Source organism: Nestor notabilis, unplaced genomic scaffold, assembly GCF_000696875.1.
Source record: "Nestor notabilis isolate BGI_N333 unplaced genomic scaffold, ASM69687v1 scaffold4914, whole genome shotgun sequence".
Classification (NCBI taxonomy): Eukaryota; Metazoa; Chordata; class Aves; order Psittaciformes; family Psittacidae; genus Nestor; species Nestor notabilis.
In genome coordinates, this window is record NW_009925030.1 from 55,977 (window position 1) to 81,945 (window position 25,969).

The 25,969-nt window shown below is 39.5% G+C and overlaps 1 protein-coding gene across 1 annotated transcript in view; it reads right to left on the minus strand.

Moving 5' to 3' along the window:
- TESK2 (testis-specific kinase 2) overlaps positions 1-18,305 on the minus strand; it is a 70,837-nt gene extending 52,532 nt beyond the window's left edge. Inside the window, exon 1 of the mRNA XM_010012854.1 lies at positions 18,002-18,305. Coding sequence (XP_010011156.1) covers positions 18,002-18,223 — 222 coding nt within the window. The 5' untranslated portion in view covers positions 18,224-18,305. The remainder of the gene's footprint in view (positions 1-18,001) is intronic.
- Positions 18,306-25,969: the final 7,664 nt, after the last annotated feature.

A 25,969-nucleotide genomic window follows, 5' to 3' on the forward strand; every position in this document is an offset into this window, starting at 1 on the left:
TATGTGCCTGGCTTAACTCCTCTGAGTTGCCTATTCCGTCCTAGTTTGAAGTATAGGGTAGCACTGGAAACATCGCAGTTAAGTGTAGTAAACAACATCGAGGGACTGAGTGAGTAGGATAAATAGCCCACAGATGGTTTTCCTTCTGCTTCCCCCCCTTGCCCATGCACATGAGCTCCTCAGATGCCTCACCCACAGTCACCCAGTAATCCCAGCGCAAGAAGGATCAGAGAAAGGAGGTGCAGAAGGATACAGAGACCAGCAGAGAGAGCAGAAACCAACAGCAAATTCACAAGCGGGACAACTCCTTTCAGTGGCAATATTGGCTTTAAAATAAAACTGGTTGAGCTACAGTTCAATGTAGTGCATTATAACAAGATAATCCAGAATCCTCCTGCACACAACCTGTCCTGCCTGCTTGGCATGCTTATTGGTTTTAAGCAGGATGTGCATGTTAAGTTGATGAGGTTTATTGTTACTTGTCAGGTTTCTTGTGTCTTTTGTGCTTTCATTAATTTTTAATTTTATGCAGCTTTTGCATACCCAGCCAATTTGAATGAAGGAGCTGTTGGACAGGTCAATGTCTATTTACAGGCTTTTAAGACCTATTTTAGTTATACATTAATTTTATCAGAAGTAATGCTTTGGTGGAGGAAAAAAGAATAAAAATGCTTTCATAGACCTATGAAAGAAAGATTTGCTCCAATAACACAAATTTAAATTAAGGAAAAAGGACAATTTAAAAGCTTTGAATCTATACACAGCAGCTAAATCACACACTTCCTCTGGGATGAGGGTTAAGAATCTTGGGTGTTGTGGTGAAGAAATTTGGGGTTTGCAGGGAAAGGGAAAGAATTTGAAGGAACTTAACTCCTACAGTTCCTTTAGATGCTCTCAACAGAACTTCCTCAGAAATCAGCCTTCTGCTAACGCAGAAGCTTCAAGGTCTGCCAACAGGGAATGAATGGTGGTAGAACGGGAGCAGGAACTCAGATGGAGTGTGGTCTTAAGCAGTATTTGCCTTCTCATTAACTGCCAGCTACCTCTCAATTTCCTGCCCATTGCTGTAATTCACTCAGTTCCACGCCAAAATACCAAGGCCTTTTGCCTCAACTCTGAGCTAACAGTAGAATTTGTATCATAGGAAGTTCTTCCTTGTTCTTTACCTTTTCCTTGTTCCAACTTCTCTTGTTCAGCTGGGGAAACCTCAGAAAAGAGGATGGGTAGGTTTTGGGACACTGTGTCCTGCCTGCTTCCTGGTTTTTCAGTTCTGATGTGCAAGAGGAAGTGGTTAGCAACTGCTTCTCAAAGGTCTGACTGTCCACTGTACTAACTCCACATCCAGAAAAAACTAAGCCACTCCTTCAAAGACAAAAGTTTTCATCCTCCATTTCAGAAGGATATTCTGCATTCTTTTCAGTCTTCTCAGACTGAACAAGGTTCTGTGGTGAGGTCTGGGGAGGGTCATTTTCCTCATGCTTGGAAATAGCTCAGATTTCTAGCACATATATTCTGGCCATATAACTAGTCTCTAAGCAACACCCAACACTCGCTATGCTTTGTTTCACTTAAAGGGACACTGTAAGCTAACATCAGCAGTTTTATCTGAACTTCTGTATACTGTCCTGATGTACTGGAGAATATTCCTGCAGAGTCTGACTGAAAAGCTACCTAATCAAACCAAAGCAGAGGTGGGAAAACAGGGACTCTCCCTCTCTTGCTAGCTACCCTTTAAGCAAGGAGGAATAAGCAGAACTGGAGGTGGGACAGCATCTTCTCAAGAGGACAATACCCAATATTATGAATACCAGCTTATATGTTATGGAACACAATGCTAATTACTTGGAATACACATAAGGCTAATTGTGTTCCTCTCCTCTGAAACACTGCTGGCAAACAGTATTTGCTGCCAACAGGGAACAGACGGGTCCTATCTTTAAGGTCTCAGACAAGCTCCAAGATAGATAAGATCAAGGAGCTATCAGTTACTGCACCCTCTGTGCCTACTTACCTGTCAGTCATACCCTATCAAAATTTGGGTCTATTTTGGCATCCCTTGCCAAAACTTTGCTAAACTATCTAGTTTTAATCCTTCCTCTCCTTTCAGACCTCTGTGGGAGGAAAGCATGGAGATGATGTTTCAACAACCTGACCACTCCAAAAAGAACACTAGTAAATATTTTGGCAATATTGCTGATCCCGTTTAACATTTGCTCACAAGGCAGTATGCCTCAGGCCTATGCCTGTATAACCCAACATAAACAGGGATTCACTCATGCAATTCAAACCTTTCACTGATGCAACTTGCAGATTGCTGTAAAGCTTTTAAAGCTGTTGACATTATTATTAATTAGGGTTCTTTATATATCAGAGCAAGTAACCTTTCAGTGATAGCTGAGTGATCATGTCTCTGCAAAGAAATATTCTGACGATCTACAGCTGCTTTCCCAGGCTGCTTTGCACATGCTTCTGACTTCTCAGTCTGCTTACCTATGTGTCTCCATCCCCAAGGTCACAGCAACCAGATATTGCCTCCCTCTTTTATTGCTGACAGGCAGTTAAACTGTCCCTTTGCACTCTGATTCTTCCAGGATCAAAGTCCTTTGTAAGTACTTCGGCCAAGCTATGGCAAGCTGCATGGCCTGCCTGCACACTGTCTCCAAACCATGTGCTGATCCAAGACCTTACCCCTTCCTTTAGAAGAAGTTGAGAAGTAGAGGAAGTCATAATCCAGGTACTGAAATAGGAACATATTTGAAGGAAATCTCATACTAGTGATTGAGCAGGACTCACACTCAGAAGAACTAGTTGCTACAGTAACACCGTACAAGCTTACATGAGGAGTATCCTGCAAAAATCAGTGGATTTCATTTTCAGCTTGCTACTTAGCAACAGATTTATTTATTATTAAAACACCACCTAATAAATAATTACCTAAATAATATTTAAGTCATACAGATATGTCAGAGCTTTCTAAAAATCCAAACATTTACATTACTTCTACTTTTTGCCTGGATTAACTGTACCTTTCCAGGTGGCCTTGGAATAAGCATCTGAAGAACATTTCCTAATATTGATGTTATAAATCTACCAATACAGCTTTCAACTTTGCCCCTAATTTTTCAGTGCATTTGCATTATTTTCCAAGTCATCATTATATAGATAGAGGGGTTTTGTCACTATTCTCTCCCAAAACTGCATTAATTGCTTTCTACTTTTTCTTTACTTTTCCCTCTTCTGGTATCCAGCCTCACTACTTAATTACATTTACAGATCTTTACTTACACAGCCTACTCCATAAAATCATGCTGCCCCTCCACCTCTAGCACACACCAGTTCTTTCTTCATCATTATACACACCTCAGTCTTTGTCTGGCCATTTCACCTTCACCTTTCCTGCCACGCATCCAGAGAAGCATTTGAAAACCATCCCTCACTAGTCCAAATATATGACTGCCCGTGACTATTTCTGAGCACATCGTATTATCCACAAAGATGCTGCTCATATTTTTACTTACACTGGCTTGCCAACCTTACCAATTCAACTATTTCCTCCACATTCAGCCTACGGCCCTCATATTAGTGACATACACTGTTTACTTATGCCACCTTCTATCAATCTATTTTCTATAACAATCTATGTTTTCATCCAATTTTCAAGTATTTTCTCCTTTGATAACAAAAGATGAAGACATTACCTTAGTTACCTTTCTAGGCTGTTTGCACTTATTATGCTATACAGTATAACTTTGATTGACCAAGTTGACCATAAAGCTAGCTAGACAGATTAGAAAAATAATACTTATTAAAGAGAAAAGACTGCATACAGGACCCCCTACTAAATCACGGGGAGGAAGTCCTGAAGCAGACCAGCATTTAGCTCTGATGTAAGACCTCTCTCAAAACCAGCCTCCTTCCTTGCTGTGACAGCAGAAGGAATCTTAGGAAAAAAAGTAGGGTCAGCTGCATTTTATTCAAATGTCACAGTGAAGCCATAAAGTAATCACACTCATATGGACATATATTCATGCCTCGAGGATGAATGTATTAGAAGAAAGCCTAAACTGTATGTCTAATTGAAGAAAGCTCCCTTTAACTGGGAAGACAAACCCGTTCTTCAGCTCAGCTCATACTGCCTGCAAAACTGGAATCTCAAAAGTTTTTCTAAACATTCAAATGTACCCAGCCAGATACACAACATCATAGTAGTGATACCTGTATCAAGTCAAAAAAATCTCATGTCACTAGGAAAATTTGCAGTGACATATAGAAGCTTTAAGTAGTACATCAGTCCAGATAATATTAAGCTGCTATGTTGATGCTAAGGAGTCAGATTAGGTTGTGGTTGTTTTCAGAGTAGTAGTACATGCTGTTGCTATACTCTAACTTCTTGCAGCAAGAGAAGCCTACCAAGTGTAACAAAACTTTGTCAAACAAAACTAGTCAGCATGTGTTACAAGAGCTTTAGCACACGTTCAGAAGATGTGCAGAAACTAGGCACAAAACAAAACCCAAAACCTTTTAAAAGCCTGACAGTAATTGTGACACCACTAATTTCTGTTACTAAAAACAGCCGTAAGAAATAGAAAAAGTTGAAGCCTTTGCTATTTTCCCTTTAGTACAAAGCCTTGGTATTGGCCCTCAAAGATCCTACTTTGATAACTAGTAACTTCCAGCATCACAAGTCAGCAAGGCAAGAAGTTCAATTACTACAGCATATTCCACACCTACAGTCAAACAAGTTCTGCAATTTTTTTGCCAAACTGAAGTGAATTTATGATTACTGAGACAGCAGCACCATTGATACTTTGCAAATCCATGCGTGTGCCAAAACCCTCTCAATTTTTCTTTTGTATTTTGTTTTTCTTTATTGGCCACTGTAATGTAGAACCAGGGCCCAAAATACAGCATTCATTTATTTTAAACAAACCATTTATTGACAGGAATCTGTGCATCTCTCTCCGCTGTTAACTTGATCTCAATCAAATCATAAAGGCAAAAAGAGACTAGTGTCTTATTTTGAGAGAAAGCACAAATTAATCAGAGGACTATTGTTCCACAGTTTGAGATGAGATATAAACAGGCACAGCCCGGGTGGGGAAGTTGACTGATTTTGTAGCCAGTTCAGCAGAATGCAAGCATATAAATTTCCTTTTGCAATTCAGGACAAGGAACACAAACCCACATCTTAAGCACTATGAAGAAAACGCAGAAGAGCATTTTTATACCACAACCTCAGTACATAGCTCAACTATGTACTTTATACCTGAGTGTGTCATAGTCAGGAAAGAAAAAGAAACACTGAGTTTGAAGTACAGAACTGGGAGCTTACTCTTCCTTTTTCATGTTATCTACCATCATGAGCTATCATCAGCTCACTGAACAACCGTGGGCATGCTTTACTTACTTTGATTCCCTTTTTAACTGTATCTATAAAATGGAGCTGATATTGCTATCTACCTGCCAGGGAAACTGGAAGTTTGACATCTGCAAATGACTAGTGTAACATCCAAAGATAATACATACTCAGATACTATATCTGTGTCCTTATTCTCCTATTTAATTGTTAATACTCATGGTTAAATATTTCCCGTGTGACTATGGGTTTATCCTGCATGAAAGATGATGGTATTTACATAATCTGCAGATGCTTTTGAAGTGAAAAACACACCAGGTTGAGTTTTCCTGACATATAATTGCACCTTCAGTCTCTTACAGTTTAACAACACCGGTGCTGAGCATGCAGTCCTCCCACTGAACCAATGATGCTGTCATTGCTATTCATCAAACTTTTATTTTGGGCAGAACTAACTTCCTTTTCTTTAAAAATCTTTCAAGTAAGTGCTACCATGCCTGAGTAAGGAAGTCAATCTACGTCTCAGAACAGAGCCTGCTGGCACACAACTATTGCCACTATAATCACAGCTACAGCACTAGGGCTTGACCACAACCACAAATAAAATGAGTACAGGGAGTATGCAGGAGTTACATTTTGCTTACTTGAGGATACTTAAGTTTTTATAAATTGCTACATTTTAAAACTTTCAGGCTATAGCCAAGAACAAAAGTTCTAAGTAGTTTCTTATTATTTAAGCCTTCACAGAACTGCTCTTCTTGGGAATTAAAGTTCTCCCAGAAAAAAAGTACCTAACTAAATACACCATGCTATTTCTCATGTACCTCATTGTCAGTAAAAGCCAGGAAGCACAGAATTGGCTTTGCAGATCTTAGTTGCAGGCAGCTGATGTGAAAGTCACACACTGTCATTAGTAAGTCGGTGACAGACATACTGTCAGCTATGGATTAGTTAACAAAGCAATGCTGTCTCAGTATCAACTACTCCAGCGGATGTCTCATAGCTCTGTCCTCTCCCTAACTCCTAATCCAACAAGGCCATCAAGCAGAAGGCCTCACCCATGCAGGGCAGTGCCTGCTGCTGCCACCCAGCTCAAAGGGCCATGCTGCCGCCCAGAAGCATGCTCAGCCTGTGACACGCACAGCGAGATCATGGGTCAAGAGCTGTAGTGACTCCCAGACACAGGAAGCTCACATGGACAGAAGGGAGTCCCTACAATTTGGATATGACTGCAGTAGCTACTGGGAGAAGGATGTTTTGGATGACTTGCATTACAGAATTCCCAACAGCTGGAGCAGTAAAGACTAACAGAAGCCGTATCATACAGGTATTGGAGTTCCTTTCTCTAATCATTACCAATAGCTATTATGGGGCTATGAGGAGGCATTCCTTATGGATCTGAGAGTGTAAACAACATCCCTTTCCTGTTACTGCCATCAATAATGATTTGCAATTTTCACTTTTAGATTTCATATTGGTGAGCAATGCATGCATGTGTACTACCATCACACACATTTTCTCCAAACACAGGCAATGAAATCCATCACTGAAATACACTTAACTTCCCCTCTCAGTATCAGTAAATAAGTGTTCAGATAGATCTGTCACAATGATGCTAAGTGATGCACTCTTATTCTCTAGGCGCAGTCACGTTAATACTGGACATATGCCAGCACAGTTATTTGAAGAACAGTAAATCAGCACCTGTCTCTCAGTATCAGCTATGAATGAGCTTACACAAATGTGCATGTTTGCCAGCTGGCAAAACACAGAAAATCCCAGAACTGCCAACCCAGCACATCTCCATCCAGAACAGAAAACTAAACAGATCGTTTAACTGTGCTTGAGAAATTATTATGGAAAACAAGACAAAAAGAAACCAAACATTTCTGTGCTAAGGGAATCTTGCCACCTGCTTTGCCCCTGGGAAACTGCCCCATGATGCTCAGATTGGCACTTTTCTTCCTGAAGAAAATGAAAGGCCCAAAGGACTCTGAAACTACAACAGTCACTGTTCTGAACACAAAATCCAGCCAGGGTTATCTCCAATTGTAAGGCCCCACTTGTTACAGTATGAGTGCCTTTCCTACTGTTGACAGAATTTGTGAGCATTCTCTTTGGTTGTGAGGACAACGAAGACTTACCTCAGACATTCAACATATCAGCTGTTCAACAAGAGTTAAAGAGGCCAAGTTTCCAAACAGCTTCCATACATTTCAAAATGGATAACCTTACATTAATTTACATTCCTTTTTCTGAGTATTCTTTTAGCATCAAGTTTACAAATCAGCAATTTTTGTTCTGGCTTTTTGCTAAAGAAACAAATCCTTCACTTCCAGGGTATAATGAGAGTTCTGCCATGTTTTCCAAAGATTTTCTTCTTCAGCAGAGAAGCTGGATGACCAAACCACAGAAATGGAAATGTAGTGTAAGCAAAACTGTTCTGTTTTTTAATATGCTTCACTCAGTATAGTTTTAGGCTTTACTTGTAGTGATGCCAAGTAGGACTGGAGGAAAAGGATTACAGAAATAGGATTTTGCAAATTTTCTTACAATTTGTCAACACCACTGCAAAAAGCTTTCATCAGATCTGCTATGTGGTGAGAGCTTTTGAGTCCCTCCCAGTGTTGCCTCAGCTGATGTTATAAGGTGATTATAACATGCACATCTTAAGACTTCTAGCCAGAAAATAAACACAATAAAAATCAGGACTGATTTTGGATAACCCCTGTGAGCTGCCTTGTGTTTCAAAGCATTCTCGATTTTGCTAAAGGTAAGACTAACAGTGTCCTGCAAGTCAGACAGGTAATTCTGAGTTTTAATGATACGCACACGAGTGGGATGAAGTATTTTGCCCTGGTTGTACAATCCACAAAGAATAATAACGCAGATGAGGTTTTTAATTTCTGTCTTAATGATTGTTGAAGTAAGGCCTATTTATTACTACTTCCCCCCACAGCCTATGTCCTAGAAAAGCATTCACTAATTAAGTGTTAAGGAGTAGGATGACAGCGACTTGACACCTCAATATCCAAAAAGTCATTAGCAAGAGGAAGACAACTGCCTGGTTTAGTGGTTACCATACAAATCATCTCAGCAAGTTGGTAGAAGGGTTCCAAAAGGCTGATACTTCGCACATCAGTGTGAGACAAATCAAACTTACAAGTCTTCTAACTTTGACTTGCACCAGCATCCTCAGGATTTATGCCTCATCCCTGTTCCAGAATGGTGCTTCTTTCAGAATGGTGCTTCTTTCTACTCCTGACAAGTATCAGGGTAGAGAGAGACTGGTTAGAACCACCAAGTTGATATAACTCAAGAGCTTGAAATGAAATTTCTAAGTTATTATAGCCTTCTTGGGCAGTTTATATAAAGCACAGAGTGACTGTTCTCCCAAAACAAAACAATTAGCAGCATGTTTTAATACCAAATCTTTAAGCCTCAAATATATTCCTTGTGAGGTGAAAGAGTTTCCTCCACTAGTCAAAACGGGAAGATTTTCAGCTTCAAATTGAACCCTACTGAAATAAGAAATGAGATCAAATGGCACATGTGGACAAGATTTGCTGTCTGTATTTCTAACAGGCATCATATTACACAGGGAGGGCAGTGAGAACCGCCAAGGCTCTATCCCACTGTGACATAAAGAGGAACATCACACGACACCTGGGTGAGGGAAGACATGCACTGCTCAAATGGGTGTCATTTCTCAGTCACAAGGTGTATGGCCCATGACTACAAGACCAAATACTTGATCTGCAGAACCAATATGTAGAATAATCCACTTACTCATTCCCTACTCATTTTCCAACCTATGAGGACTTCTTCTGCCACTGTATGTCATAAGCAGAGCCTGAAAGATCTCATTTTGCCTGATACAGTAACACCAATCTCAAGGAGAAAACATGGGCACTTTAGTGTAACAAAAGTATTAAAAGTTAAAAAATCCAGTTGTCTAGGCCATTAGTTTCCAAAATTGGTGGCCTTAAACTACTGTTAGTTTCTCAACACCATGCCAAGCTTAATCAAGAACATTCTAAAAAGCCAGGATGGCTACGAATACGACTGATGAACCAACAGGAGAGAGAGAAGACAAGTTCTGGTTGGCGAGGCTGTTCCCACAGCCATTTCATATTTAAAAGTAAGCACGGTTCTTATTACAGCTTCTGCCATTGGTCCTTATTTTGCCTTTTTTTCATTACACTGAAGGGTCCCTTCAAACTACTGTTTCTGCACTGTAATGACATCATTTTTTACATGCAAACACATTAAGACTGAAGTCATTCACTGAAACACTTTTCTAGTTATTAAAGTAATTTTTACTGCTTATTTTTCCATGTGTTGACACCAAGTGTTATAGTTCTCCAGCATTAGAAAAGTCAAATATCTAATGTTGAAAGAGTATTTAATACATACATCTAGACAGTTACCTACAAATACTTCATAGGGTAACACCTTTTAAGCTTAGTCCCACACGTACCAAGGATATTGTGTGATCTCACCTCTAATGCTTTACAAAGTGTTTGAAGAACATCGACATTTGTTCAGGCCCCTGATCAGGCTGCCTGTTCCTGAGGCAATCAAAGAGGATCCTTTCCTAAAGCAAACCTTACACTACACACATTAGAAAATGAGAGAACTCTAAAACTGAAACAGTAAAGCCAAAGACAAAGCATGAGATAGATTTGAGGTTTCCTGTGAATTTTCACATTACCAACTGACTTCTACTTCAATGCTGCTTTCAGAATGTTTTTAACCTGAATACCAGAAGTACTTCCTTATGAGTTATGCAAAAGATATTTCTGGTGTACTTCAAATTTCTTAATCAACAGTGTTACTATTTCATTCCTTAAGACAAAATGACAATCATTCCAAACAGAGAAGGTACAAGGGAAGCATATATGGATGATGAAAAGCAAATCTTCCAAATGCTCTCACTTCCTTGGTAGATTTTTACCATCCCTCTGGCAAGAGTTCTGCATTTCTGCCCTCTCAGCTCAACCAGATGGAGGGACTGTTCATACACATCATCTGCACAGGAAGTCAGAGCAGCCTAATCTACTGCTGGAGGTTTTTTACTCCAGTGTGGCTTATGGTGCAACCACTCCCCTCTTGCTCAAGAAAACTGACTCTTCTGAGGTACCTGGGAGTTAGTATCTTCCACTGCAGCAGTCTCTACTATCAGCTTTAAAGAGTAAGTTAAGGAGATGTCCATGAAGAACAACAAATAAAGCTGCTTCTGCGCTAGGACAAAAGAATGAAGAGCAAGATAACATGAAGTCTTTTCCAACCCTATGCTTTATAGATTTGTGGAGTTAAAAGGAAAGAAAAATGCAAATATGTACAGTATGGTAGGAAGACCTAAACAGCAACAAAAATGGCAAAGCTTGATGTAATCAAAGCTTGAAGAAAGCAATTATGCCTAATGGGCAAGATTTAGTTTCCAGGAAATAAAATAAGTACAATTATCTCCAGTACCTTAATGACAAGAGGAAAACTCTTGTTACTGCATTGTAAGTCTGGAGACATTATATAAGTTCACATACACACTGTTAACCAAGCTACAGTTCCAGCAACACTGAATCTCATATACAACAGCTATCAAAGAAAACACCCAAACACAATTAGTCTTCCTATCTTCCTCTATTAAAAAACACACATTCTGCCCAATTAAGTGATTTTATGAAGATCCTAATGTCACCTTGAAGAATGTAATATTGGCCTAAAGTCTGGTGACAAAGCAATGAAGCTGTTCAAAAGCTAAAGCCAGAGTTGTACTGAGATAAATTCATCTCTTAGATTGGTATTAACAAAGAAACAAACAATGAAAACAGGAAAAAGTTCATGTTGAGAGTTTTGAAATAATAATCAAAAGGGCATGTTAGGATTAAGAAAAGTTTGTCTCTAGCTGGAATGTTCAGGATCTCCTTGATTTATGCTGGCATTTAATACCTTCTTTCTTAAAAGAATTCAGGGGGGAAGGTATTGGTTTGACAGTTGTGAAGACTGACATCCCATTTACGTGGCAAACAGGTGGACATTGAGGAGTCAAGAACTTGCTTGTAGAGTCCTGGATGTGTGCTGGAGCCTTGTCCTGAATGAGGGAGTTCTGTACCGGTTTTATTCTTGGCCATCCTGCAAAGACTAGTGATAATGCACAGACTCACATTTAGATTTAAAACATACTGACAGTTCAAATATTGTAGTGCCTGTTTATCTGTCAAAAGCCAAGTTAATAAAGAGCCCGGTTCTGGCACGTGCTGTCTGCAAACTGTGAGCTACTGGTTTCCAACACCTTCTCCAGTGGGATTCTGCTGAGCAGAGAAAGCAGCTCCCTTGCCTTCAATTCAGATTCTCTTACCCCTTTTTCTGCAACTTTTCCATGTCCTTTTTGCAGGCATCCTCTGCTTTTAAACTGAACTGGCATTCCCTTCTCTGCAAGCTCACTTATCAAACTACTCAAATATCTCCTTCCCTCCTTCCACACATTCACAGATATTTTACTCTTGGAAGAAGGCCTCCGTTGACATGATATATCACTAAATGCCACAGGAAAACTGAACCCTCTGTCAGTAATGAGTTCCTAGAGTAGAGTCAATAAGCAAATAGACAGGACCAGCTGTAGAAACAACTCAAACTGGGAAGTTCTAGCTATAAAAGCATAGTTTAAAAAATAATAAAATATGGTCTGAATACACCAAAGGAGGTTCTAGAATCTCCTATAATGGAAGTTTAAAAGACGGGCCAAAAATAGCTACCAAGAAGAGATCACACAATCTTGAGTCGGGCTCAGCTAAGGATACTGTAGCTGTTTTTAAAACATCCCTTCCCAGCTTTACATTATTTTTTAAATTATATATTTAATTGTATAGATGTTTTATAATAGCTATATTATCATACATACATGAGCACACGGATGTCTATAAGACATCTGACTTCAATCTACAGCCCACTACAAGTAGATTAAAGACTGACTACTGATAGCTCAAGATACAGTTGTACCACAGGAACTGACGGCTCCTGTTACTCAATATTCTGCATCAACTTCCAGCTCACTGATGGAAGTTGCCACTCAGAAAAATTTGAAACTTCTAAGTTTGTAGCATTACCCTCTTCAGGTTATTTCACTAAGTAGTGAAGGCCGCTTTATAACTTAGGTCCATCTGAGCAAAAATTAACATACCCAAATGAAAAACTTCACCATAAGTAAGGACTGAAGGCTACAGGAGATCCACACCCATTAAACATAAGGTACTAATGTGCTATGATAACAAGTGGTGTGTGTTACAAAAGAGTGTGACACAAAGCAAAAAGATAGTTTTTACATGTTACTGTGAGAAGAAAACTAGGGCATTCCCAGTTAGGATGTCCACTTTAAATAGAGAAAGATTTGGAGATGATGTTGGGAAGACTTAAACATACAGTGCAAGAACAAGGTCATTCCCACAGTGGGGGTGGGACAGGAAGGAGACAGAAATTGCGACTATTAAACACACCAAAAGGGTCAAAACCTAACTTGATAATGTACATCAAGTTTTACAAGGAGGAAAGAGGCACTAAAAACACATTGCCCCAGCCAAAACAATCCAGAGAACAATGGGGCGGACCAGTGGGTCCTTCAAGGTAGGTACAAGTATACAACAGTGAGATCACACACTGAGCACTGGGATCCATGACACTATCTTTGAGGTCTTCAGAAGTGAATTAAAACAACAACAAGGTGGGTGAGGGGTCTATCTGTGTTGTATGTGGTGGCAATACATGCTGTAGACAAAACACCAGTTGCTGGTAAAATATAACAACCTTTGAATATATGCCAGTGTGTGTGCAGATGACCCAACACTCTTCCAAGCCTGAACTGTTTGAGAAGTCCATAATGCCTTTACTTTTAAACATACAATTTAACCATAAGACATAATGGGCAACGTATAACATGAAAACAGATATTCATGTCAACCAAGACAGACACCTTTTTTTTTTTTATTTTGGTCAAGTGACCTGTCTATTGTCATAATTTTTGTGTCTGAAAACCTATGAGTTATTCCCTTACTCTGTTGTACAGTTCTTGCTCTCACTGTTTATTCTAGCTAGCAAGTTCTGGCAAACCTAGGTCAGAGGCCAAAAGAAAAAAGTGACATCAAACATTTCTGCACTGGGCTCCTCAAGGACTGCAAAATTACAGACTAACAGAGAGCCAGATGTTAATCAAGCTGAATGGTAATAAAGTCATAAAGCACAGCAAAAAAAAGCTCTCATTGAGTCACTTTGGGAAAGGCAGATCAGCAGTATCTCTCAGATCTACAAGCCAGATGTTTCTGAGATCAAGCCCACCAACATGACAATGCGCCTGAGAGACATAATGTCATAAATGATACAAACCATAAATTATACTAGATAGTGTATGTCAGAGGTACAGAACTACCAGTTTTATCCTAAGTACAAGTATTTAATAAAAGAGAATATATGTGTGTTCTTCACTCTGCCCCTAAGCACCACTCCACATCAGCCCTGTTTCTCGTTTCACATTAGACAGCACAATGCTGCTTATCTTTAAGGCACCTTGAAGACATGAAATAAATATGAGAAACAGGATCCTAGTCCCAGGCACATGGTATGTATTTAGACAGGCCATCTTCCCTGATCAGCCAGCACTTTCAAAACTCAGAGCACATGAATATGACCACACAAAATAAAGACTGAAAACTAACTAATTGAGGACCATCATTTCAGGGTATTCAAATAGGAGGCCTGACAGCATAAGTACATACAGCATGAATATCCTGAGGATACTGGATATTTGCACCCACCACCCCACTTTGTATTCAGACTCGGCCTTGCAGCTGGGTAGCACTAGTTCCGTAGTTCGTGGAGTCCATACATCACAGAGTACACTAACATATTTCCAGCATTTGTTTCTCAAGGGTATCCAGGTGACATCAGCCCATTGTATCTTGTTTTTCAGATGGCTTCGATGCATCTTACAAGACATCTTCATAGTTTAGTCAGGCTTATGCCTGACAAATCTGATCTAGAAGGAGCTATGCTATACTATACTGTAATAGTTCCATAATCAAGAGTAACTAATGGTTCACAGGTAAACTGGTGAGATTATCAAGTAGGACTCTGGAGGAATCTACCTGAAGTCAAATGAGGGAGTGAAGGAGGGCCAAGAAATTCTGAGACAGGATTAGAATTCAAAGTGATTTTGAAATGCTTGAAGAGGGGCAACGCACACAAGAAAAAAGCAGCATTATTTAGCCTAGGGATTACTAGGTAAAATCTGCTGCAAAACCAGGAAAACTGTGTAGCCAGAAATTCTGCAGAAAGGATCTCAAGTTACAAGGGATCATAAACTAAGTGCTTAGCGCTCAGGGCTGTCAGTAAGCTGTAATGCTGAAATGAGAGGCTGATTTCCATCTCAAAATTTTTCTTTGGAGGCACCCATGCTTAGCTGCTTAGCATTTCAACTCTAAAAGGTAGTGTATTTTGCGTTATGCCTCATGTATCTTATATTCATAGGTTCATCTTTGCCCATCCACCAACTATTTCATTAACTGATTTTAAGGTATTACGTACCTTTCTCACTGCTCACATGAGTAATCTTCCCAGGTGTATGATTAAGATACAAACCATACTGACATACTGCTTAGAGTATTTCATAAAATGGAATTTTTTTTCTCTGATAACTGATTTTGAATAACCTCTTGACTCCTTCAAGGCTAAAAACACAGTTCAAAGTGGCCAAGACTATGGCCTTGTTGACTTGAGTTCTGTCTTCAAATTTAATCTCCGCCTGTCCCAAAGATAATCTATGTAAAACAGCACTAACTTTAGGTAGTTTAGTTCTATCAGAGCATATTCCCTAACAAATACAAATTACTCTTCTCTGTTACATGTAAGTCAGCTCTCTAGCTATTGGGGATTGGGGAGCTTTCAACAGTTAAGCTCCCCCATCATTACATCATCATTGCAACAGCAGCGATGTGTTCCTCATAACGCATATGACCACTAATATATACATCTAAGCTGTAACGTATTCCTATTCCCAAGTTAAGAGAATCAGCTTCTGCCCACTGTGCCAGACTGCATATAAAAAGGAGTTTCCACACAAAGGATGGATGGGAAGAAATCACTGAAAACAATTGCCTGTTACATAGCAAAACAAAAATCCCAAACCCTCAAAACAGAGCAAGCATTCTTACTAAATCCCTTGAGTGAATGTATGATACTCGTGAAACAATAGACAAATACATGATTGAAAAAGCTCTGGTGACATGGGGTTTTTTTGAGACACCTTTGTTAATTTAAAGGGAAGCATTTATTGCTTTTGTAGAGTTACTTACACAGCAAGTCTAAAACTACCCTGGATTTTTCTTAAGTTCAACCATTTAGCTGGGAGCTTGCAGATCAGACTGAACTTTAACTGTGTCAGACCATAAGGCTCTCCTTCTTGGAAGCACATCAAGGTTCTTGCATGAAATCTGATCATCAGCACAGTAGGATTAATGACAGAGGTGGTCAGGCTGATAAACTAGCCGAACAGAAACCTGATTAAACGAGTATGGAACCTCACCTAAGATAAAGTCCTAACGCATTCTCAACCCTTTGCACCAGAGCTGAAGCCAGACCTTGTTTGAAACTGATGTGAAAGAAAAGGCTTTATCATTCATTGTCTCCCTGCAGGAGGTCTGTGGTTGTAGCTGGGAAAACAGACACTAGATACTCAGACTACCACCATCTCTTAAGAGTAATGCCACAGACTAAGACTGACACCACGTGATGTCTAGTTTAGATGACTGAATGGGGGAATAGCAAGGGAAGGTTTTTAAAGAGTTGGAAGACTTATGTGTGCACAGGAAGATAAACTGGGTATCAGAGATCCCTCTAAATCAACATGATTTCACAAACAGCTGTTTACTGCTGTATGCCACTGACAAAACCAAGTCCTTAAAATAAGATATCCTTAATAAATCAATCACTATGAATGTGGGAAATTTACCTTTACTTTTCGCCACTTTTCCCCTCACCTACTTTTGGTTCATAGCAATCATTAATATCATACTTTTCTGTCACATATGCAAGCACCTTGTCTCAGAGCACTTCTCCATGATGTTACTCACCAATGCATGGTAGATTATTACAGTTAATTCACCTACTCTATCTGTTCACAAAGTATGTAACTACTCAACTACATAACTTTTTGAAGTCCCAACATAAATATGATTGGCAATATCACTATAGGATAAATTTATAACCTAAGCACTGGAAAATCCAGGTATTAAAGAGGGTTAAATCCCAAATTTATAGAATAGGGAAAAGCACAATGTCTAATCTGCAATGCTGATAGAAACCTGACACAAAACTATTCCAAAATATGAATTATAAAATTCACACAGGAACAAACCAAGGTCTGTTACTTCCCAGTTACTTAGAGATGACCTAATTCTAATGGTACCTTTATACACTTCACAGTAGCTTCACCATAAAAGCTGTAAAGATGAGTTCCAGTCACACGCAACTTAAAACAACAGCTCACTCCACATTAAGAAATGTCTGGATACAAAAACAGTTGCTAGAAAATGCATTACAGAAAGTTTTCCAAACAGGTAAATAAGAAAAATCATAGTATATATGGAAATATAAATTACTTTAATGAGTATTAAAGCAACATAAAATTAATTTTCATTTTCTAATTCACATATCTATTCACAGCAATAAAGATGAATAAGAGGTTTTTTGTTTAACTGCTTAAAGACTACATGAAGTGCAAGGCATGGGCATAATATATTGCGAGATAAAGTTTTCTGGCATTTCACTAAAATGGAAAGAACTTGGAGGGTGACTTTGTTTAAAGTCAAGAATCAGAACAAGAAATAAAAAATACTTTTGCAGTGCCCGAAAGCCTGGGAGTCAACTCAATGTCCTATTCTTCTACAATAACCTTACACGAACAGTCAGAACAGCAGAAATATCACCAGCACTATAAAACTGGGGCGACCTGTATGGTTTCAGAGAGATCTCACCCACTTCCCAAATTCATAGCAGCAAGTCACTCACAACATCAGGCTTTCTCATTCATACCATTTACTTCAAACCAATCTCTGACTGAGTTAGAAGTATGGAATAACAAGTAGTAAAGGCAACAGAGAAGAGCAACTTATCGTATTGTAATTTCAGTGCAATCATTTTTCGTTTGTTTCAATTTTGGTAATCGTGTAGATCTTCTAACACACGTATCTAGTGTTGGGAGGAAAAGACTACCAAAGGAATGAGTGCAATCCCACGAAACTAATAAACTAAATTAAGGACATTGATACTTATATGTGAGAAAACCAATAGCCGTTGGTGTTTAATACACTACATGATGGCAAAAATACATGGCAGAGTCCAAAAGATGAATCAATTTTTTCAGCTTCTACTGTTTCTCCCAAATAGCCCCTACAACTCTTCAAATAAACTACAAGTGATAAAAACAGCTGGAAGAGTGAAAGAGAAAATATCTGAGGCCTGCAAGGTCTTCATCACTCATCCCAAGTAAAGCAAATACAGTTGTCTTCAATTAAAAGAACTTCCACTGATATTCTCTGACATTCTCAGCAACAAACACTGAGCAACAACATGAAGAACAACGAACTGAACACACACCTTGAACACCTCAGAGAAGAAACCAGAGCCAATTTTCTCACATGTGAAGTCATCAAGACGAGTAAGTCTGGAAAAGGCACTTATTAGGGCTCTGTATGAAGAGGTACAAACTCTTCCTATCTGGGATGCAGTCCCTTCTCCTCCAGTGCCACCATCAAAGTCTTCAGCGCGCTCCAGGCGTGGTGGAAATCCTGCTATTGAATTCCGCTTACTTCGGTCCATTTTGAAAACAAGGTTTTATTTTGCTAAGGGAGGACTTCTCACATCTTAGGTAATTTGCTGTCTCCTCTACTCTTGTTGGATCCTAAAATACAAGAAATTGAGATTACCATTATTGTAAACATATCTAATATGTTTGATGGGAAACCACAACACCACTACCAACCACAAAGCATCACCAGTAAAGACAGACAATCAATGAATTTTTTATTTAGATTCACAGAAATACTCTATGCTCTGGCTCTTAAAAGATGAATAGGTTTGGAATTCACAGTTCCACTGGTAACAAACAACTTTCATTCCCTCCCCCCTGCCCATTTCTTTTTTACTTAAGTTCTGGTTGCTACAGCAAGTAACTAACAAGAAGGAAACCTATAAAATGGAATGTTCTGTTCCACTTCAGCAGCAGCTGGTGACCAATTGATTGCTATTGCAAGAAAGCATTTCATATTAGGGACTGCACAAGGGATCCCCAACTATACAAAAAAAATAGATCAACTTTCAGTTGACATATAGAAAACTATCAGCTATTAATAACAGTAGCTGGAGCACCAAAATCTTTGTTTTCGAAGCTTCCACCTACGAGTGTTCCAAGACCAATTCCTTAACTGGTAGGAACATAAGTTTATATCCACTAATGATCTAGCCCCCACATTTACAAAAAAATCAACAATCCTGCTACAAAACCGAAGTATTGTTATAGGAAACTACCAGAACAATTCTCTCCACAAACACACATTTTAAAGCTATATTCATTTCAGTTCAACTGAAAGCACAGGAAACAAGCCATGTTTGCCAAGTAGGAGAAGAAAGAAAAAGGAAAGAAAAAAAATTTTTTTTTAAAAAAAAAAAAACCCAAAACAAAAAACCAACAACAACAAAAAAAAACCACCAACACCCCAACAGCTAAGAGAATTTTTTGTTTTTCATTGTAAAAGGCTGATGAAGTACTTGGTATGACTCTGGAGCCCATCAGATTCAGCCTGGACTGGCAAACCTTACAGTTAGCCTACTTTTTTATTACTATTATTTTATTTTTAACTTTATATTTAGGAGGTTATTCATCTTTTCCATACTTAGCTGTTCATTTACAGCAACCTGGTGGGCCCTTACAAAACCTGAACAAAGTGAGCAGTCACAAAGAAGATAAATTTCTCTTTCCCCTCCCCGCTTCCAAGGGTGAATGAAAAACTGGAGAGAGGGGAAGGAAACCATAAAATCTAAAATAAAAATGGTGGACAAAATCATCACGAAGCAGGGAGCAGCAGATTCTACTTCTGTTTACACAGATGTACTGAACCTGAACAATACACTAAATTTGAAGAGCATCTCAAAACCAGAAGCACACCAGCTGTCCTCTGAATATACATCAGCGCTGCTTTACCCACGTGTTGTACGCTGTGTATCTTTCAGAGGTGCTCTGTGCCAGCACATCAGAAAAACACGTAGTTCTTCCCTGCCTTCAGAAGTAAGCTCTGCTGAACTACATGGAATTTGAGGTTGTCCTCTCCCAGAAAAAACACACCACCACCACCACTAAAAACCTCCGTATTTTTCAAGGGTGTTTATTTCAAACATCTTAACACTTTCCTCTCTAAATAGGAGCCAGTGGGTATAAGAGATCCTTACTAGGGCCTGATTAAGAAAATTTAATCTCTATCAAACCCCACCTCATGGTATTCCTACAGAATTTTATATGCAGCCTCCCACATGTGTGACCTTACTGCATGTTTCAGATGATAGTACTACACAGTCTAATGTTATGGTGTGGCCGACTGCCACACAGATCATCAGGATCCAATTTCTGACCTCATATTCTTGCCCCATGAGCCTTGAGGGTCTGGAAATGGTACAGAAGCACCATGGGAAGATAAAGCTTGTTATATATCCCCAGATGAGAAAAATAGCCCAGAGAACATCCTCAGCTGCAGAGATGATGCCCAGGAATTTCCAAGGCACACTTAAATTATTCCTTTTGATCTGAAAGGGACAAACTATAATTCAGTTACTTTTCAAGGAGATAAAGAAAGAACTATCTATGGAAGGAGGACTGATGAGAAACCTTGGTGTTAATAATTCATTTTCTGGAACAGGAGATGGAAGGATCTTTGGAGACTGACCAGAAAAACTGCTGTAATTGAGGAAATAGTTTTTTAGAACTTATTTGCATCAGAGTACCCCCACATGCTAGACACTTTCCAAGGAAGGGAGCAAGCATTTGCCCCAGAAATGCACAGTCTGACATTCCAGTACCACAGTAACACCACATGATGTGGCCCCTAGAGCTTGTAGACACCCCTGCTAAATCTAGTGAAACACATCCGCACTGCAGCCCAGCAAACTAAACCAACTTGTAAATCAGGATAGTAAGTTCAAGCAAGAGATATGCAAAAACAAAATAGGGAAGCCTGCTGTTGCCTTAACCAGAGAAAGATACTGAGTTAGGTATGCTAACTCAGAAGGAAAAGCCTAGGTCTGCCTTAAGCATCCAGACGCCATTAACAAAAGATCAGCTCTCAACATAGTCTCTCAATCTATTTAACAAAAACAAAACAAAAAATCCCCCTCACGCATACACATCCTTTTGATTGAAATCACATGGTGAACTTTGCAAAACTCTGCACAAATCCCACAATGAAAGAAGAGATTCAAAGTACTTCGCACAACATAAACCCCAAAAGGTTTTGCCATCTGGATTCCCAAGTAACCCATTCCTTCATTTTTGCCTGCTAGAGTTTGCCTTCTTTCCAGACAGCTCCGCAAATTCCTTGGAAATTACTAAAATAGAGCTCCATTTGTCTACCATTCTGCCCAGGATTGCACACACAGAATTAGAGGAAGAATTTAAGTGGGCACCATTCCAAGTGGGCTCCTGTCATTTTGGCCAATTAAACTAATGGTCACATTCTCCATGAAATCAGGCAAGGTTTAATCGACTTTCAAGTCAGTCTGAGGTACTTTAATTTACTACCTTGTATGGTTAATTAAAGTGCCCTGAACGGAATCCAACACTATCCTGCAAATCCTGCAACCAAGAGGTTGTTGGATGAGTTTTCTTCAGCTTCAAAATTCTACAGCTGTGATCAACAAGCAGGTAAAAAAAAAAAAAAGGCACTAAACATTTTAAAAAACCACCTCCCAATAAATTCTCAGCTTTCAGACCAATTTTTGTGACATTTTTACACAAGAAAAATGCACCCCACTCTGCCAAGACAGAAACAACTTAGAAATACACCTCTTAAAATGCATACCTGCACTACTCATCCATTTATTACATTATTGAAAAGCACAGTTGCAGCATATTTCATACCCAACCACATTTTCATGTTAGCATTACAAGATCAGTTTCTCCACTAAATGCATGCATTGACTTTTTAATCATATAAAGTACTATAAATATAAATACTGTCAGCATTTCTTTTGGCTATTTAGTGGTTTGGCTTTCAAAACCAATGCCTAAGCCTGCATTTGAAGACGGAAACCCCACAATAGCTCATCAAGTTATACCCCTCACAACAACATAAAACTAACAGGTGACATATATTAGCCAACGCTTAACATTTTTTATTTTATAGACATAAGAAGAGACAAGGCTTCTCAACTTTAGCAGCATCCTTTTTTACCCCAGGGTATAAAACAAGATCCTTCCAAAAACAACATTTCAATTTGTTACTAAGACATTTTCTTTCCCCAGTATCTTTATAAATATGTGCATATTTGCACTCAAATGTCAAGCTCACAATTTCCTAAAAGATGGCCTTAACAACAACAACCATTTTTAGACAGAAGACTGTCGCTAGGCATTCAGCCTGGAAAGCCATAAATCTGATGGATGCATGGTATTAATTTGAAAAGGTTTTCTGAAGAACAAGATGCCAAAGCTTTGACATAACTCATTTGCCAAGAGTTAACTATTTAAACTCACAGTCTGATGTAGCTTCAAAACCCAGCACTACAAAAACGTGAAGGAATTATGCTGGCAAGTGTCACTCAACAAAACAACAACTTGGGGGGTGAAGGGGAAGAATTCACTGTAGTAATGTGCAAATTTCAGAAAAGCTTCAAAGGAACGTAAAGAACAAAATCTTCCAAAGACTGAATTGACTTTGAAGTCATTAGCCTGGAGGAAAAAGAAAAAAATGGGAATGAAATACAAGAACTCAAACTAAACAGGTAACGAGGACCAGGCATTCCACAATTTTATTCTCAACTGCTGTCACCCTCTTTCTTAACAGAGGGAAGTTCCTTGGTTTGTATCTTATTCACTTTAGGAGACAGATGGTACCAAATAATTACAGACAAGGTAGCTACAAGCACCAGAGCTTACACTGTGTTTGGCCGAGCTCATCCTGAAGCTGAAGTTCTTTTGACTGCTTTTACAGGATAAGTCTCACATGCAGTTTATAGTCTCAGTTACACACTGTGCTCCAATGTGAAAATCCCAACATTTTCTATTTTCATATAGGTAACATTTTGCTTTAATTTTGTCTCCCTGTAGGAGATGATTCCTAGCTCCAGCCAGTACTGTCAGAGCACAAGCTTCCCACAACTAGGGCTGACATTCCCCAGAAAAGACCTGCATTAACCCTACTACACCACTCCAGAAACTAGAAGTCTGCTGAACTGCATTGTGGTTTTATAATGCAAACAAACCTCCAGGAGAGGCTAAGCTGAAACAAACAGTTCATTTATTTTGTGACTGTAGCCAAGTTTGAAACCAGTACGAGAGACTAGCTACTAACTTACTGCAGAGCTCAGGATTCGGGGCCAAGGTTGTAGGTTTAAAAACATTTGCAGTAAGTGTAGGCATAAATTCTGGCATGTATTTAGAAAGCAAATATAACTGGGGGAGCTGAGAGGGGGGGAATATTAAAAACCCACAAACAAACAGAAACCCACTTAACTCTTATGCCAACAGTATAATTGCCAACAGTTTTCAGGGTCCAATTATAACACAAAACTATAGCTCTATGAAGGACCTTGCAAAAATCCATTCCTCTCCTGGCCTGAGTTTAGTCACTCCAAGCCATAGCGCAGTCAGACTCCAGCCTAGTTACAGAGCATTGCTACAGTTAAATAATCACTCAAGTAGATCATGTACAATACACAGCTGCTGCTTCAAATGGATAATTTTGTTATATTATGTTTGCCTAACAAAAGAGAGCTCAGTAAAGACACTGAGAAGGAGCTTATGCCTTCCAGGTGTCAGCAGGCTGATGTTAGCTTAGCTCTTGAGAAAAACAAGGGGAAATCAAAGCCTCCCAGTACCACCAGGCATTGTAACATCTCAATAATGGAGGAATTTCCCCCTCAGCCTCTCTGCCAGGTTTATGACTGAGGGCTGACAGCTCCATTAGCAGAGGAGGCTTCACAGGAGACAGGAAGCAACTTTCTGTTGTTTTGATGCAGCCAGTGAGACAATCCAGCACGGCACAGGCAAGAAAAGAGACGAGGAACACTTGCAAGAGGGATGAAGCAAGCAAGCTGAATTTCATACCTAACTGACCTCTCTTGGACGCAATCTTGCATTTATACACCATCACACGAGGCAGCCAATATCTGTATTTTCCAGTTAAAACTATCAATTCCAGAAATATTTAAAGCACATTCTGTAACCTACCCTGAAAATACAGCTGAAGCACCACTCCATGCTACCAGCTTCATGTTACAGTGAAACACCCAGTACCGGGTTTACTTCAGGTACGGGCTGCACAAACCAAACAGTAACAGTCTTGACTAATTCACTTGGGAATTTTTGAAGTGAGCACAGGGCTTCCTGCATCTGTTGTTGTTAAGGTAGCAGGAACATTGGAGTCTGCTGGCATTTATGTATGAATCTGAAACATCCTGGGTACCAAGGGGAAACAAAACTCAGTTTGTGTACAAAGTCAGCCTTCAAAAGTAAAGGTATCTCAACTACACTCCTGACTGCAAGAGCTATTGCAGTTCCCAGTGCAAGCAATGGGATAATCATATCAAAAAAGTGGCTTAGCCACTACCAGAAATGTGCTCAACTTAAGAAAAAGTGACAGGACCATATGAAAAGCAGCTTACTATCTAAGTCAGAAAGAGGACTTGGCAACAGACAACAGATGGAGCCAGGGTGATAGAGTTGCCAATTATTAGATGTACTTACCGATAAATACACAACTTCAAGCAAAGACATGAGGGAATAAACAGGAAAAGGGTTTGAAAAAGAAAAAATATGAACATTTTCCCTTTTAGATCTTGCCTAGAAGAGCACTTACTGTTCTGCCAGGCTGCAAGATACCATGCTGCAAGGATACAATAAAAAGCTTTGCCATTGTGTAAATGCATGGTTCTCAGCTACGGGAAGAACACAGAAAGGGAACCTATGATGCAAGTGAACCACATGCTTCATTCTTTTCTGCAGCAGACACAGAGCAACACTCCTGTACTTTAACCCTGCACTTCTCTCATGAATCTGGAATCATCTGCATAAAGAATTCTAATAGCAGAAGCCAGTGTACAGAGTTGGTGGGTACAATGAAGTTATGGGAGGCCTATATCACCACAACACCTCTTCTGGACCAACTTTCTCCTTCCACAGTCACAAAAATATCACAGAATCATAGAACAGTTAGGGTTGGAAAGGACCTTAAGATCACCTAGTTCCAACCCCCCTGCCATGGGCAGGGACACCACACACTAGACCATGTCACCCAAGACTCTGTCCAGCCTTGAACACTGCCAGGGATGAAGCATTTACCACTTTTCTGGGCAATCCATTCCAGTGCCTCACCATCCTGAAATATTAATCACTGAAGCGAGGTTTGCTCCATCCCTGTCTCCTGCCCTGCTCCCACTGCCAGCTGCTTACCCTAATGAAACAGCACAATTCCAAGCAAAAAAACACAGGAGAAAGCACACACACTCCACCAGGTACAGCGAACACACTCCTCTGCCTTCAGTTCAAGCTACTTGTGTTCTACCTGCAAGTTCTACATCAAAAGAAACCAAAATGGACAATGGAATCACACAGCTGTACAGTATACTTCTGCCAGAGTCAGAAAATTACATTGGTCTATCAGGATATGGTATGCAACAGTAATTTCCAAAGATGATGACTAAATGGAAAGGTTTGTAACTAGTCCACCGGGCATAGTGGAGTTTCTCATAAAAAAAAAAACCAACTAAATCTTATCTTAGGTTGTAAATTCCACTGCCTAATTAAGTCCATGGAACTGTAAGCCTGTTGATTTTGCAGACAATAAAAAAGGCTAGAACTCTGATCTCTGCTAAAAAACATATCATTTCAGTTGAAGTATAAAGGCTTGTCATGAATTAGCCTAAATATTAGCTGCAAGACTTTTTTAGGGGGACAAATATAAACGTATAAACTTACATATCATTAGTACACTTGAAATTTCAGCTTTCAACTATCAAAGTACCACCTACTTAAGAATACTTAAGCAGAAAGTCCTCCGTACTTAAAGCAAATGCACTTCCCACCCTCAAAGCAATACAACATTAAAAGTGATCATCTGCATTTATACAGCACCTTTCATCTGAAGGCCATCAAACAAACATATACACACATACACCTGAACAGCCGAGCCTGTCATTAAACCGTGATTCACGTATTCTTACAGGGCAGCACTCGAAACAGCAAAACGTGGGCCAAGCTTTCATACCTCTTGGCAGAATGACCATCTCCTGCGGCTGGGCAAAGCTCCGGCCGTGCGCAGGCGGACCCTTGCCCCCGGATCAGGGCACGGGTTGCTGCCG